The sequence below is a fragment of the Salvia hispanica genome, chromosome 3 (assembly GCF_029641045.1).
Source record: "Salvia hispanica isolate PSC_SH4W2 chromosome 3, Shi_PSC_v1, whole genome shotgun sequence".
NCBI lineage: Eukaryota > Viridiplantae > Streptophyta > Magnoliopsida > Lamiales > Lamiaceae > Salvia > Salvia hispanica.
In genome coordinates, this window is record NC_142694.1 from 25,041,364 (window position 1) to 25,059,064 (window position 17,701).

The 17,701-nt window shown below is 34.5% G+C and overlaps 1 protein-coding gene across 1 annotated transcript; it reads left to right on the top strand.

The window, feature by feature from the left end:
• The first annotated feature begins 9,163 nt into the window (after positions 1-9,163).
• LOC125215892 (cyclic dof factor 1-like) lies at positions 9,164-11,294 on the top strand. The gene is made up of 2 exons (XM_048117475.2): positions 9,164-9,463; positions 10,109-11,294. Exons 1-2 carry the CDS (start codon positions 9,299-9,301, stop codon positions 11,078-11,080), a joined length of 1,137 nt encoding a protein of 378 aa, XP_047973432.1. The 5' UTR covers positions 9,164-9,298; the 3' UTR covers positions 11,081-11,294.
• Positions 11,295-17,701: the final 6,407 nt, after the last annotated feature.

The window sequence follows — 17,701 nt, forward strand, 5'->3', positions numbered from 1 at the left end:
TAGTTAGGCATGTGATTAAAGTTTTAGCTAGAAACAAATTCCAAATTCTCGTCATATAATTAATACTCCAATATAATAATATTTTGAAATTAATAAAATTAATTCTCATTCCATCACCGTATGAAATGCCATGTAACTAATATCTCAGCAAGGGATAAGTAAAATATATATGTAAAAATTTAGATATTCTGTTCAAGTTTAGGTAATTTTTTAAAAAATCAGTTATCCATATATAACTACTCATTTAACCGAAATAGCTAATGAAAGTATGAAATAAAAATTTAAATTAAATATTAAATATTAGTATAAAATTAGAGTACTTTTTTGTTTTCAACTATTAATTGGGCCAATCTATCAACCCAAATAAGAGATCATAAATAAAAGCCCAAAAAATGTATAAATTAAATCCTGCTTATCCTCCATACTCTATGATTCAACAAGAAATAAAGGTCTCAAATCTACCCACAATCAAGTAGTGATTAGAATACTTCACAGCGCCACATGGGGTTTTTAGAGATGTTTTAGATGTTTTTAGGCAGTTAAGTCTTTAGTTCTCTTACTAGTTTGATCTTCATATTTTATCCCAAATGTGTGGAAATTAAGAAAAGAGTAAGTATGTGTTACAAAAGAAAGTTTTATTGAAGATATATACACATCACATAGGGACAAACCAAAATCTAAAATTGTCCATAATTTATTATCATCCACCGGCACAAATTAAAATAAGTGAATATATAATTAAATACGTCTCCCTCAGAGGAGACTTGTAACTAATCATTATCAATTTTGAATGTTTAAATTTGAGTAGCCCAATTAAAATTTAGGAAATATATTTAAACTACTTGCTTACTACTAATATTTTAAAGTAATACAAAGTAGCATGACTTTACACCGAAAGAGGTTAAGGGAAAAAGTTGTTGGCATCACTTTTCTTTTCTTTCTCTTTATTTATCTTCTTTAAATATTGAAGATATTATACGAGGTGTTAAATAAGTCTAATCGTGATTTACACGTGTAATCCAAATAATATTCTGCCTTTCATAAACCAAGTCACATTTCTAGTCTCAATTCATAAGAGACTCGAGGTTTATTTGCTTGGCGAACAACAGAAAAATATATCGATCGTAACTGAGATTTCTAAATTTTGTTTTAAAGTTTATATTTGATTAATTTAAATAATTTGTAGGAATTTTTATACTATAATTTATATTAAATTTGAATAAATTTTTAAAACAATTAATAGAAAAAAAATCATTGAGGACTTAAGTCCTTCTCCCAATACACTTGGATCCGCTCATGGCTGGTTCAATGGGCCGCAGACCGTGTCACTGTCTGCACACATGGTCCAAACTTGGATCCACAATGGACAGTGGCAGCATCAGAAATTTTGAATATGATCGAACGAGATAATATTTAATTCTAAAGATGACACAAAATTCTTTTATTAGGAATATTAGTAGGAGTAATTAATTATGGAGACTTCTAAGATTTAGATATTTGAGAAATCATTCAATTAGTAAGATAGATTTTTGATATCTAATTATTTCTTTAAAATCATCCATTGCTGCAAATAATATAAAATAAAACGATATTAATATTAATAATTTTACGATCCCCAAAATTCTTTTATTAGGAATATTAGTAGGAGTAATTAATTATGGAGACTTCTAAGATTTAGATATTTGAGAAATCATTCAATTAGTAAGATAGATTTTTGATATCTAATTATTTCTTTAAAATCATCCATTGCTGCAAATAATATAAAATAAAACGATATTAATATTAATAATTTTACGATCCCCAAAATTCTTTTATTAGGAATATTAGTAGGAGTAATTAATTATGGAGACTTCTAAGATTTAGATATTTGAGAAATCATTCAATTAGTAAGATAGATTTTTGATATCTAATTATTTCTTTAAAATCATCCATTGCTGCAAATAATATAAAATAAAACGATATTAATATTAATAACTTTACGATCCCCAAAAGGTACTCCATTTTTTAAAAATTTAATTCAAGCATTGCATAAAAAAAGACTTTACGTTCGAACTTTATGCGTGTATTATATTGTTTTTAAATTATTTTTTTTCTACAATTTAAAAGCTATTTGTCGATGTAGCATTATATTATTGAATTTAATATCAGTGTTAGTTATCATACGTGTTTATGCACCGCCCTCCAATAGCGACTTTTGTCCACTTCACAAAATTTTAATTCCACGAAATAGACTTTATATATTCAATGTTGATTGTTGACCCTTCACATAAAGAAAAATAGACATTTTAATTAGTTATGTGGATTCGACATATGATTAATTTTTTATAAGGGCAAATATAATTTTAAGATTTTATGAAAAAAGTGACTGGTGAGTCCACAGCTTAGATAGAAAAGCTTTTTCCCAATTAATAAATATATGAATATAGAGTCCCATTATCTACAAATTCACTCTTAAAGATCGAATCACCGAACCCTACCAAATTAGGGCTTTTAGATCTAGTTTTTTATGGATAAGATACAGAAATTTATAAATTATTTTCGTCTTCATCACGAGCCTATTTTAATTCATCTGAAGGTAAATAAGTCATACTAACATGTTACGAAGATTTAACTTCGTTCCAGAATATATTACTTCATTCTAGTAGGTTTTTACTTCATTCCAGTAGGTTTTTACTTCATTCCAGTACGTAAATGTGGTTTCGCCGTCGCGTGCCGTTCTTTCTCTCTACAATATCTATCACCAACGCCATGGCGCTAATATGGTTTAATAAACACATGGAATAATGTAATAAATTATTGGAATGAAGTATGTGTAGAAGCATTTGAAGTACAGAATGAAGTAATAAACCTATATAATGAAGTAAAATGGGCTTGTAATGAAACCGAACAAATTTTCACAGCAGCACATCTCATCAAAAAAACTAGATCTAATGGCTCAGATTTGGTCTCTAGTTCGGTCTTTAAAATTGGTTCGACATTGATCACAACTCTATGAATATAAATTTATAGATCGCATTATAATTTACTTGAAATTGAGACCTTTGATTCAAAGAAAAACTTTTTATTTAGTTAGATGTGTCTGAAAGGATTTTTTTTTTTGAAACGATAATGTAAAGCTAGTAATATGACGTAGAAAATAGCTATAATTATTTATAATTATTATATTTTCATCATCTCATTTTTCATGTTTCACCTTTTAATTTAAATTATTTCAGTTTAATATTTTCACTTCCCTTTAAGTGTGAGTCTTTATAGGCCATTTCTAACCATAAAAGATGTGATTGCACATCACATAATAATCTAATTAACTTTATCAAGTAAATTATTGTGTTAAAATAAATAAAATATCTGAAACAGGACAAATAAAGTTGGGTGACCATCAGTTGAATTGTTGCAGCTCCTGCTATTTAAACTCAATGTATTTTCGATATAGTATATGTAAATTGTACTATTGTAGTAATACCAAAGATCTTATACTTTTGTTTTTTTTTAGTTGGGTGACCATCAGTTGAATTGTTGCAGCTCCTACTACCCAAACTCGATGTATTTTCGATATTATATTATGTAAATTGTACTATTGTAGTAATACCAAGATCTTATACTTTTTTTTTTAATTACCAAAGGTATCCACTGGCGGGTCGGCTGATTTGTAGGCACCGGGTATCTACCGGCGGGCCCAGTGACTATACACTGGCTTGATTTGTAGGCACCTCAATGGGTGGGACAGCTGGCCCAAGGATTTAAAGCTGCTCCATACCCAAAGGCAGGGATCGATCCCCTGACCATTTGATTAAAGATGGACGAGTCTCATGCCACTCGACCACACCTTTGGGTTATCTTATACTCCCTCCGTCCCGCGTTACTTGCACTAGTTTCCTTTTTGGGCGTCCCAAGTTATTTGCACTCTTTCCTTTTTTAACAAAAGACAAAACATCTAATCAATCTTTTTTTATTCTATCATTTACTTTACCTCTCTCTTATCTTTCCTACTTTTTTCATCTCTCCTATTTATTTAATATAATTTCTTAACCTCTGTGCCCAAAAGTAAACGTGCGACTAACCCAGGACGGAGGGAGTACTTTTATTTATAACTAGTCTGAATAAAAATTCTAAATGAAGATCTCTTTCTATAGAATATCTGTGCATAATAAATGCAATATCTTTTCGGAATTTTTTTAATTCATTTTTATGGCTTTATTTATTTATATATTTTTTTTCATTCGCTTTAGTCACCTAACCTATGTCTGCGCCAACATGTTAGTAGTACAGTTGTACACATGATATTTTTAAAACTAATTATTTATTTAAAAATGGAAATATCAACTTTGGAAATATAAGTATTTAATTAAGTAATATTCAGACAGGAATGAACCAATAATAATAAGTGGGGTTGAAAGCTTTAAAAACAATTTAACACTGCCATGTGCATATATGACGAATGGTGTTGCTTATTGCATTTTCTCACTCTTATTATTAAATATTATATTTCTTTTCTTTTTTATTTTTGTTTTTGTTTTTTTCTTCTAAAATAAAATGTATTCTTTTCCAAAAATTATATAATTAAATTCGCTATCGCATGTCATTTTTTAGTTTTTGACTTCTATCGAATTATTTCGGATATACAATGCCCAAAATTATCTAGAAAATAAAATTAATGACTAATACCCAACTATATTTTCTATTCAATTAATAAATTGAGAGTTCAAACCACACATACACAACCATGTACTATTAATTAAAGCTACCTATTCGACAGGAACCTAAATCTATCGTGTATGTGAAAATTATATTTATAATATCCTATTATTACAAAGGGTACAATTTAAATAAATATATGTAGATTTTTTTAATTGGATGCGACCAATTCGGTTTAGACAGACATCAGATTTATGCAGAAAAGGTAGGGGAAAAAGTTAAGAGAAAAAGTTTAAAAATCGGCCTAAAACAAAAGTACAAAGCGATAAATAGAAAAATTAAAAGATGCCTTGAAATATCATTAATAATCTGGGCCGTCAAAAGTCTCGCAGCTTTTTGATGATTGGCCAAGATTCAGTTTCTCAATCACCTGAAAAAATCCAAATATAAAACCCAATCCACTTTCAACTAATCATGTCCTTCCACGTCATCGGCAGTTAAGGGTTTAACGGAAATCACGTTCACCCATAATCAAAGGTAGCACCAAAATTTCCGTGCATCTATTAGTTCAGACTTCAGTGGGGCCTGTTTCGTATTAAAACAAATGAATACTATTTTTTTTTTCCGGGAGTAGTACTCCCTCTCTACAGGCAAAGAGCATCTCCAACAGCGGGCGTCGTGGTAGGATGTCGCGGAAGTCCTACCGGACGTCCGCCACTGTGAACGAAATGGTAGGACACGCCCATCCCATTTGCCCGTCGGATGGGCTTGGACATCCGCCTGACGTCCGACCGGACGTCCGTCACTGTGGCGTGGGTTGGATCGGCTCGGACATCCGCCCGACGTCCGACCGGACGTCCGCTACTGTGGCGTGGGTCGGACGTCCGATTAAATTTTATTTTTTTTTTAATTTTTATTTTTTTAAAAAAACTCTATAAATAGGCCTCGTTGAACTTCATTTCATTCACACCACTTGTGTTGACAAGTTTCTCTCTCTAAATTCTATTTTCAAGTATTTCTAGAATGGCTAGTAGTCGTACGGGTGGTAGTGGCGGAGGCGCTAGTGATAGTGATAGTGAGGATGAATTGGATGTTGCTATGGACGGGGCGATTGATCGATTGCTACGGCAGAGGCAGCGGCGGCGGCGGTACCACGGCCGATCCATCGCCGACGTCATGTACCCCGGGACCACATTGCTGCACATATGCGGTTGTATGAGGACTACTTCGCTCCGCAGCCGCGTTTTGGTGATGCCTTATTCCGGCGACGTTTTAGGATGCATCGTCCGCTGTTTATGCATATCGTGGGTGTTTTAGAGAGAAGATGCGAGTATTTCAGGATGGGAGGATGCGGCTGGCAAACCCGGACACACGCCTTTACAGAAGTGCACTGCCGCAATCAGGCAACTGGCGTACGGAGGCCCGGCCGACATGTTCGACGAGTACCTACACATTGGCGAGTCGTCAGCCGTCGAGTGTCTGCAGAATTTTTGCGCGGGCGTTAGAGCGATATTCGCGGATCGCTATCTTTGGAGTCCGAGCCCCTTAGACTGCCAGCAGCTGATAAATATGCACGGGTCGGTGTACGGGTTCCCTGGGATGTTGGGCAACATAGATTGTATGCATTGGGAGTGGAAGAACTGCCCCGCCGCCTGGAAAGGGATCCACACTTCCGGCTTCAAAGCCAAGCATCCCACGATGATCCTTGGAGTCGTAGCTGACTACCGGGTGTGGATATGGCATGCTTATTTTGGAGTCACCGGGTCGAACAACGACCTCAACGTCCTCCAGTCGTCGCCCCTGTTCAACGATCAGTGCAATGGCGTTGGTCTCGCCATCAGTTTCGTCGCCAACGGCAACCAGCACAATATGGGATACTATTTGGCGGAATATACCCAAACTGGCTCATCTTTGTGAAGACGATCAAACATGCGGTCGGACCAAAGAAGTCCTACTTTGCGAGCCGTCAGGAGGCAGCGTGCAAGGATGTTGAGCGGGCATTTGGTGTGCTACAGAGTCGATGGGCGATGGTGAATGGTCCTTCACGGATGTGGTATATTCCCAACATCGGCGACATCGAAAGTGAAGGTGACGAACTGACTTAGTGGACCAACGAATATGATACGGGTACCGGTCTAAGCCACGGCGTGGCCAGCGCGAATGTGAACATGGGGGTACCTCATGGAGAGGTTGAGCGGTTGCGCGCATTTGCCAACATGCGGCAAAGAGATGTCCATATTCGACTTCAGGAGGATATCATCGAAGAGGTTTGGACGCGGAGGGGTGGACGTTGATGTGGTTAATTTTTTTGATTGACTATGTAATTTATTTTTTCGAATAATGTATGTTTTTTTTAATGAAATATTCGCTTTTCCCCGTTCGTATTCGTGTCGAAATTTTAATTCCGTAAATTTTTAATTCCGTAAATTGAATAATTGTAAATTTAATTTTATTGTGGGAAGTCCTAGTGAAATGGGAAGTCCTAGTGATGACGTGACAGGAATTTTTTGTGGGAAGTCCTAGTGGGAAGGGCGCCACCGGAGATGCTCTAAGTTGAATAAAAAATTTTGGACATGTATATTACTCCCTCCGTCCCACTTTAGGAGTCCCGGTTGAGTTCGACACGAATTTTTAGAAATATAAAGAAAAGTTGGTGAAAAAGATAGTGGGATGTGAGTCCTACTTTTATATATTAGTATTAGTATTATAATAAAATGTGAGTGGAAAAAGGTGAGTGGAATATGGGGCCTATTACCAACTATGGAATATTCCAACCGAGACTCCTAAAGTGGGACACTCAAAAGTAGTAAACCGAGACTCCTAAAGTGGGACGGGAGGAGTAAAAAATTTTGTTAAAAGTGGAAGAGACGAATATTGTAGGAAAGATAAATAAAGAGTAAATTAAATGATGAAATAAAATTACAGTACGATTTTTGTTTTATTGTCAAAAAATGAAATGACTTAATTTAATTGGGACATCCCAAAAAAACGGACTCAATTTAGTTGGAAAGGGGGGAATGTATTTTAATAAACTCTGATTTTTTTTACTAATAATTTTGAAGAATAAAATTTAACATGATTGTGCAATCAAACAAAATGTCATTATGACACTATTATAGAAGGGCAAATTGCCAGATAAATTATACTTCGTCTCATTATAGTTGGAACGTTTCGTATTTTACTGTATTTTCGAATTAAGTGAAGAGATAATAAAGTAAGAGAAAAAGAAAGTAAAGAAGCTGATATTTGCGGAGGGAATAAAGTTTGTCAAATTCATGTGTCCCAAATTACGTGTTGATATGGCAGCCGGCTTTTCACAAATGGATAAAACGTTGTTCCGAACCTAGTTAGACGTTGTTGTTATGCCCAAAGTTATTTTATCCACATGTTTAACCATGTGCCACATCAGCCCATACTAATCAGATACTCCCCTCGTCCCGCAATAATAGTCATATTTTGTCATTTCTGTCTGTGCTAGAATAGAGTGATATTTTACTTTTAACCATAAATGGTAAGTAGAGCTCACATTCCACCAACTTATTCCATTCATTTTCCAAATATTTCATTAACTTATTCAATCCAATTTTTTATATTTCTTAAAATTTGTGCCCAAATCATACTACACCTTTTGTAGCGTAGAGGGAGTAATATTTTCAAATTTTTAAAAATGTAGGACATTCCTGAAATAATCTTTCCTAACTTATTTCACAATTCTTCCTCTGTATAACGTTTTTAAATCAAAACTTTAAAAATAATTTTTTTTTTTAATTGTGATCTATTTCTCACGATTAAAGTGAATGAATGGACGCATATATAAACTATAGATTATAATGAAATCTAATACTACTCCCTCCGTTCATCATTAGAAGTCTCAGTTTATCACTTTAGACCTTTTGTCATTAGGAATTTTGGTTCACTTTTACTATAAATAGTAGGTAGACCACACGTTCCACCAATTTATCCAAATTCTATTATAAACTTAATATATAAAAATGAGTCATATTCATTATTTTTATCCACATACTTTATTTTATACTCCCTTCGTTCCCTCATAGTTGAGGCGGAACTTTTCAGTACGGAGTTTAAGAAATGAATGTTGAGTGTGTTAAATAAATAGATAAAAAAGTAAGAAAGAGAAAAGGGTAGAGAAAATAAAGTAAAAAGTGAATAAAGTAGAGAGAATAAAGTAAGAGAGAGTAAAGTAAGAAAGAAGAAAAAGTTACTATATATGGAAATGACTCAACTATGAGGGAACTTCCCAAAATGGAAAAATGACTCAACTATGAAGGAACGGAAGGAATACATTTCTTAAAACGCGTATTGAACATAAAAGAAACTTCTAATGGCGGACAGATGGAGTATTAAAAACTCCATAAAAGTAGCATTGACAATAACCCAAAATTATGGGGCACAAATGAAACCATAAATTTATCTGGGCCCACCTCAAAAAACTTGTGGCTCAGAAACAAGATATGTAATGACGTGGCATCAACATCGTTAAAATCCCACTTGAGCGCAGATTAAATTCAATTTTTCTACAAAGATATCAAAATCATTCCATTCAGCCTTGCCAACGAAGCTTTTTTTCCTTTTCACACAATCTTTTTTCGAATTACTCTTCATTTTATTCATTTCTCACTCCCAGATTAATACCAAACACAAAATGAAGATGCTCAAGGAGCCGGAGATAAAGCTGTTCGGCCGGAAGATCTACTTCCCCGACAACGCCGCCGCCGGAGAGTGCTCCGGCGAGAGCACTGATTGCGATCGCTTATTGGAAAATAGCAGAGATGAAGCTGAAACCAAAAAGCAGGAGCAGAGAGATGAGGTAGATTTTTCAAAGACTTTCCTTTTCTGGAATTGTGAATCTGGATTTTTTTGGGGGGTTCTTTAGTTCATGTTTGGTTTGATTTGGAAATTGAAAGATGCTTATTTATTTACTTTTTTTTGTGTAATTTTTAATTGCAAAATGATCTATGTTTATTTTTTTTCAGTTTGATTTGATAAGATTTGGTAATTGAAAGATGTTTATTTATTTAGTTTTTTTTTTGTGTCATTTTTAATTGCAAAATGATCCATGAATTTCGATTTGAGATAGTCAAATCGTCTAATTTTTGCTCTTAATTTCCTGTTTTAGCATTTCCCTTTGACTATTCCCTGTTTAAAAGATTTAAAGCAAATTGACATTTTAGAAGTATTGATACCCTTTCTCTGCTCTGTTTTCCTTTAACCATTGGTTTGTAGAAAAGGGGATGTTAGTTCTTGTCGGGGTGCAAATCATATCCCAAATCGAGGAATAAATAAAACTGCAAATAATATATAAAAAGTCTACTCCAACTCTATTAGTATGACTGTATGATGCCTTTCGGGAAGCATATGAAAGAATAAAATTGTGAGATTTGTTAATTCCAAAGCGAACAATATCAAACTAACTAATGTATAGTTAATATGAATTGTTTCTTGGAAAATTTAGGAGGTAGCAGAAGGAGAAACAAGTGCTGAAAATTCGGAATCACAGATTACGGATGCTCCATCAGAGTCCGAGAAGGGCCCGAAAGCACCCCCAGCCGACGAAGACAGCAAGTCGGAAAAAGAGAAGAAGAGCGAGACAACCAATTCGGAGCAAAAAACACTAAAGAAGCCGGACAAAATCATCCCGTGCCCACGGTGCAACAGCATGGACACCAAGTTTTGCTACTACAACAACTACAACGTCAACCAGCCGCGCCACTTCTGCAAGAGCTGCCAGAGGTACTGGACGGCCGGGGGCACAATGCGGAACGTCCCAGTGGGCGCCGGCCGACGCAAGACCAAGAACTTCCGCCACCTCACCATCTCTGAAGCTCTCCACGCGGACGGATTCCACGGCCTCAAATTCAAGCCGAATGGAACCGTCCTCTGCTTCGCCCAGGACTCGCCCCAAATGCCCTCTGCTGAGAAAAAGAGCGAAGAAAGTACTAATGCGCCGCGGAATCCGGCCATGGATGGTTTCCATCACCGCACGAATGGATTCCCATGGCCGTTTCCGTGGAATCCGGCCGCTCTCCCTCCAATGCAGATGCCAATGCCAATGCCAATGCCGATGCCGATGCCATACTATTTATGGAATTCCGGAAATTGGAATTTGGCAACGGCTAGCCCTGAGTCGCCGTTGGGGAAGCATTCGAGGAGCGGGGAGGTTGTGGAGCCGGAAGGGCAGAGGAAGAAGAGCTCGGTTGTGGTGCCAAAGACGCTGAGGATGGATGATCCGGAAGAGGCTGCTAGGAGCTCTATATGGTCGACGCTCGGGATCAAGTACGATGCCGTTAGTAGGGAAGGACTTTTCAAGTCCTTGCAAGCCAAGGGCGGCGACAAGAAACCGGGGATGGCTGCAGCAGCGTCGCCGCTGATGCAAGCCAATCCGGCGGCTCTGTCGCGGTCCCTGGCGTTCCAAGAGGGTGCTTGATTTGTTGTTGTAGCTTTGGTGAATGTAGATAAGTTTTGTACAAGTTGTATAGTAGTATGAATTATAGAACTTAGATGCTTGTAATCATACTCATTAACCGCTTTCAATCTAGTTTGAATGTGCCGAAACGGTGAAATGAGATATTATATGTGCGGATGTATATAGTAGTAGTACCTCTTATAGTTGGAAATTTTCAATTTTAATTTTCCAAAAACTATTTGCTTGCGACCATCACAAAGGGCATTCACAATAAGAACCAGAAAATTGACCATAACTCATTAATCACATGACACATAAATATTTTTAATTTCTACCACAACAGCTACAATAACCCAGTCATAAAGTAGGATAAGTATTTAACGATAGAATAATATATTAAAATTAAAAAAGAAAAAAAAAATTTGACCTCGCTGGAATGGAGCGCAATAGCGTCGGAAATCCCACCGCAAGCAGTCGGCGCCCGGTGCTCCCCCATTTCCTACTTGCGATAGAGCCCCAAAAACTGTCACACTCGGCGGGCTGGTGTTGGGCACTATTGTGGATACCTTAAGTAAGAATACGAGTGTAATAAGCTAATAGTACTAAATTTTTATAATGCGGCAATTATAACATTGGGAAATTAAAAATGACCAAAAAGAAAATCTATAGATTGAATATATATGGTCAACTTATAATAAAATTATACAATTGTCATCTCCAACTGTGTACGTTTTTAAACAATGAACATTTGGCCACTTACTTGCATCTGTCTTTTATTTGAGATGGTAAGATTAAATGTTATTTTAAGCAGGTGACTAAATTCTTACAGAGGCTAATATAAGATTGAGTTTGCTAGATCTAAACATGGGATCTTTGCATTGCTTGGCTTAGATTTAAAGAAATATTGGTGTGAACTCTAGTAATACCTCATACCATCATATTATTTAGAAACAACATATGATATGGACTTTATAGATAATAATTAATAGATTTAGATTTTTGTCTCAAAAAAGAAAAGAAAAATAGAGTATGATAAGACAGCAAAAGTATGTGTACAATATAATCTTGACCAGGAACTGAGATATTTTGTGAGTGCAAATGCTAGCCACATCTATACTATTATTAATACATTAATTAGTTGTCACCCCATTAATGGCTTTTGCCTATTTCCAACTTTCTTTTTGCCTTTTTGTGCCCTCTCACTTTTTCTCCCATTTATCACAATTTTCCTTGTCACACGTACCAAATTTAGCCTTTTCTATATCAACCGATTTCATCCACATGTTACAAAGTGAGTTATCGATTTATGAATTGGATTTGGGATATTATAATCTTCATATCTGAAGATCCGTTGTAGTTATCTATTGAAAGGTTCTGGTCAATTTCATTATGGTTCGGGGTTTTTTTGTTGAGAGGATTTTTAATTATAAGTATTATTTTGTTTAATAATATTTAATAGTAATTAATGTAAAATAATACTCTCTCCGTCCGCGAATAAGAGTCTCATTTATTTTCGGTACAGATTTTAAGAAATGTTAAGAAAAGTGAGTGGAAGAAAGTTAGTGGAATAGATGTCTCACTTGTATATAATAATTTTAAATGATATGTGAGTGGAATGAGTTGGTGGAATGTGAGGCTCTTTAGCATTTATAATAATTATGAACCAGGATTCCTATTCGCGGACCGACCAAAATGGAAAAATGAGACTCCTATTCGCGGACAAAGGGAGTAGTAATTTTCTTTGAAAATAAAAATATATCAATCATATAAATGAAAAATAAATATTAATAGTAAAAAAAACAAGATATAAAACTCAAAATATTGTAACTCAATTTTACATTTAAATATTTTTATGATACTAAATATATAAATCAAAACGAACGACGTTAAACATGCATCAAACGAGAGTGATATTCAGATAAAAAGCTTATATAGAATGTAGCGTATCATTCTTCGTATTTAAAATATATGTCTAAGTTAGTGGTAGAAAAGAATATCACTTGGCATAGATTATATTGAATTATTTGGTAATGTCACGGTCGGCCAAGAAACCTTCTTTTTGCACATATAAAGTTTCTAAGTTGTGTCACATAATGCAGACGAGTAAAAAGTCAGTCTCCCACTTCAACATTTCTTTTCTTTTTCTAGAGCACCACCAATAATTTACATCAAATCTATATTTATTTTAAATAAAATATTGTTAATAATAATTTTACTTCACTTATTTACACTAAATTTAAATTTTAAATATAATCCCCTATTCATCTTTTTGTAACTTTTCAGGTATACTTATATATTTTATTTAAATTACATGTTAATCAACAACATTTTACGATTGCTAAATTTTATTTAAATTTTTCTAATTGAAACGTTGTTTTCCTTTGCTAATCGTATGTGACGTCAATAGTATACAAAAATGAAAAGAAAAAGATAAATGAAATGAAATGCTTTTAAAGTAGTGGACCTTTGATTGATTTGATTCCACTACTAGGGATATATAAAAAATTGACCACTTCAAATCAAATTAATTAAACTATTCAAGGTTATATAATATTCCTCCGTCCCCTTTGTAATTGGTGCATTTTTGTTGGGCAAAGAGATTAATGAAAGAGTATTTAGTTAATAAAATGGAGAGATAATAAAATAAATGAAAGAATAAAGTAGATAAATAAAAATAAGATAAAGTGTGAAAAATATTAGTAAATAAATAATTAAAAAAATAAAGTAAGAATATTAAGTGTGTTATTTTTTAATATAAAAAATTATACAACTATAATAAAACAGTCTGAAAATAAATATGATTAAATATATCAAGACAGAGGGAGTAACAAATTTAAGCTATCAACTCACGAAGCCTTGTGACGACCATAATTTAAGGTTTCACTTAGAGATGATACGCAGTGCAAAATATATTGAATGTTTTAGATTTGACTTTTTTTATTTATTGTATGGCTGAAATTTATGTTTGAATTAGATCCAGCAAGACTGACTATGTATGTGTGTGATGATAATCGTTTGTTACATACTATCATAGAAAATATGTCAACTTTCTATTTTTGAAAATGGTAAATTGTCATTAATACATTCCGTTACGCCTTTGTTTGTTATTGATTGTCACGCTTTAATTTGTTACGCCTTTGTTTGTTTAGAACAGATTATAAGACTTAAGAAATAACGACGGACGGAGAAAATACTATTTCTTTCTCTTTATTACAACTATTATTTTAATTGCATGGCCTATATCATTCGATTCAAATATCTTTTCTCTCTATTCAATACATTACCCCAAATTTCCTAAAATGTCGTACCAATATTTATGTGTGAATGGAAGGAATATTATAACTACACAGAAAGTCAACCATAACAACTTTTATTAGATTTTTCTTCTTCTTTTCTTTTATAAAAGTGGCGTGAAGGTGCCTTAAGAAAAGGCACAATGACAGAAAATAAATTATATGTGGATGATAAAGTCTCATTGAGGGAGAAAGTGCAGATAAAAAGGCTATCACTTTCTATAAAAAAAAAAAAGAAATATATGATAAATTAAAGAGAAGTTGCCTCTATACCGGAAACCACCATCAACAACCTAAAAAGTCAAATCCCATTTGCTCAAACTAAACAAAAATCTAACAAGATTTTGGTATCTATCTAATCGATTTACTTTCCCATTCTAGATTAACAATTTCAGTAGAGTAGACAATTGGAGTAATAAATCAAGAATGCTCTTTGTCGCATTTTGCTTTCTCCATATAAGAAAACCGTAGTTCTCTTTTTTACATGAAAAAAACCATGGCACATTTATTTATCATGAAAAAATATTGGGAGATATGATTCATGGAAATAGAAATATGATTCTTATAAATTAGTATTTATCATTTGAATAAAAAATGTTAAGTAAACTTTTCCAATTCAAAACTTATAATATTGATTGGTTATATTAAAGGGTTTTTGGCTTTTTAAACCAAAACCTTTCCCCGAATTCCGGTTTTTCCCATGAACTATGAGATTTGTTTTTAAAACCACGAACTTTCATTTCGTTAGGATTTTCCCCTGGCGGGTCAACGACGAAACCCGGGTTGTCTACATGTCAATTTTAATCCTATTTGTCACTAAATTCATTACTTGGATACTATTTGGCACAATAATACATACAATCACAATTATTACATAACAAATGACAACTTTTGAATAAACAAAGCACAATTTTAACATTTTGAATTATGCTATTCGGGTCGGAAATGTGCTATTCGGGTCGGGTTGGGAAAATCCTAACGAAATGAAAGTTCGTGGTTTTAAAAACAAATCTCATAGTTCATGGGAAAAACCAGAATTCGGGAAAAGATTTTGGTTTAAAAAGCCAAAAACCCTAAATTAAATTATAAATTGATATAGAGTAAAGACCAAAACTGTGTCTGAACAAATGTCTATTTTATGATTTTGGTCCTATACTTTATCTTTTGAATTTTTGCATCCTTAACATTTCAACTCGGATCACAATTGGTCCTACACTAACAATTCCGTCAATTTTTAAACGGTTCTAACCCGATTTTGACCGATTTTTAAACGGTTTTAACCCGAATGGGACTGTTAAAACCATTGATAAGGTTAATTTCATGCATTGGTTATAGGGATAAATTTTGTGATTTCCTGGGTCTAACAAGGTTTTGTAAGCCAGGTGTGTAGAGAAATCGTCAGCCCCAGGAAGAAGACGAAGATTGCCTGGAAAAAGAAGCTGGCGAGAAAAATGAGCGGAAGAAGGAAGAGTTACTAGACTGAGGAACATCCAATTGGAGGGCAAAATGGGAATCACAAGAATAGTCTAGAAGCTCTGCCTCCTATAAATAAGAGCACGTGATCAACATGAAGATATCTCTAATTCCATTTTCGGCTCTTAGCTTAGTTTTTCCACTTTTCTCTACACACACTTGAGGGGAATCATTCTGGGGAGTTCACGTTTCAGATTTGGTTGTGGTGTAACACCGTCTCTACGGAGGCGAAGATTCAATTGTTTACTGCTTTTCTGTTTACATTCCGTATTTCCCCGAGTCTTCGTTGTTCGAAGCTCGGATGTGCTTTGTTATTGTCCCGTTGGATATTTCGTATTTTGCTATGGAGATTTCTATTTTGGTTTCAGTTATGGTATTATCTTTTTATTCGTTTGCTTTGGTGGATATTGTTGGTTGATTTGAGTTTGGAGTTTGAATTGCATGGAGATTTGTAGTTGATCGGTTGAATCTAGTTAAATCTGTGAAGATCGTAGATGGAAATGGTGTTTGATTGTTGTGGATGGCTTGGATCCGGAGTGGATGAAGCATCCAACGTATAGATCTGTCGCATTTGCATGGTTATGATGTTTTGAATTCTATTTTCGTGCTTGCCTCGTCTAGTAGTCATGGATCTGTGTTAGTTTTAGTCGTTCTTTGTGTCCATCGGTTTAATTTCGTCTGTCCTGTTTTGATCTTTGTTTGCTATGTTTTTCGCCGGTTGTTTCGTGATAAAAGTTAGAGAAGATGATGTCGCTGTTAGTTAATCCTTAGGTTAGTTAATTTGCAGCTTTTCCAGTCGTACTATGCCGTTTTAGGAAATGGTCCCCACGTTTCTCTTTTCCCTTGTCTAGGTTAGCTTAGGAAGTTGTTTACCCAGTCAAGTAGTCATTTCAAATACTTTTAGTCATTATGCATGTCCCTGCCTAGATCTAGCTGTTAGAGTAGAATATTTCATTTACCAAGTCTAGGAATTAAATCTCAACCCCGAAAATTGCGTGGCAGCAGCCAAAAATAGTTTCCAGGTCTTTGAACATGTTTACTTGCACATCTGTCTCTGTGGATTCGATCCCTGGTTTCCTGTACTAACTTTTTTTAGCTATAGCGGGTTGAGGGTTTTGAAGGGCGAAGGAAGTGATTGTGTGCCCAACGACAGGTTACCCAAGGATTCTCTGAGTTCCTAGACCCGGTGTCAAGTGGATTCTCTGGATCGGAAAATTTAATTTTAAACACACCTCGCTGACTCTTCGACCACTCTTCAACCATCAAAATCGGGTTAAAACAGTTTAAAATTTGACGGAATTATTAGTGTAGGACCAATTGTGATTCGAGTTGAAATGTTCAGGATGCAAAAATTCAAAAGATAAAGTATAGGACCAAAATCGTAAGATGGGCATATGTTCAAGACCAGTTTTGGCATTTACTCATTGATATAACAATAATTAGATCTAGCACTGGGAACTCGGTCGGACCGACATCACGATTAACCGAGACCAAAAGTAACCGAGATAGAAGCACCGGAACCGAAACCGAATTGGCCTCGGTTCGGTTCGGTTCCTAACTGAATAGGGTCGATTTGGTTCCAGTTAATCGAACCGGAACCGAACTTTAAAAAAAATAAATTATGCGGTTCATTATCGATCCTTGGACATTGCATACGAAACATTCTCACCCTAGCCACCACTTGCAATACATTGCAATTTTGGTTTTTCAATTTGTAGAAAGAATATGTACATCGTGTTTTGAATCTGAGTTTATAATTCATATTTTATAATTGACAATACCAATTTGTGGGAATAAATCGATCTCGACATTAAATTATAATCAACTAAAATTAGATAATAGTTATTGATAATAGTTAGTAGTAAATTACGGAATC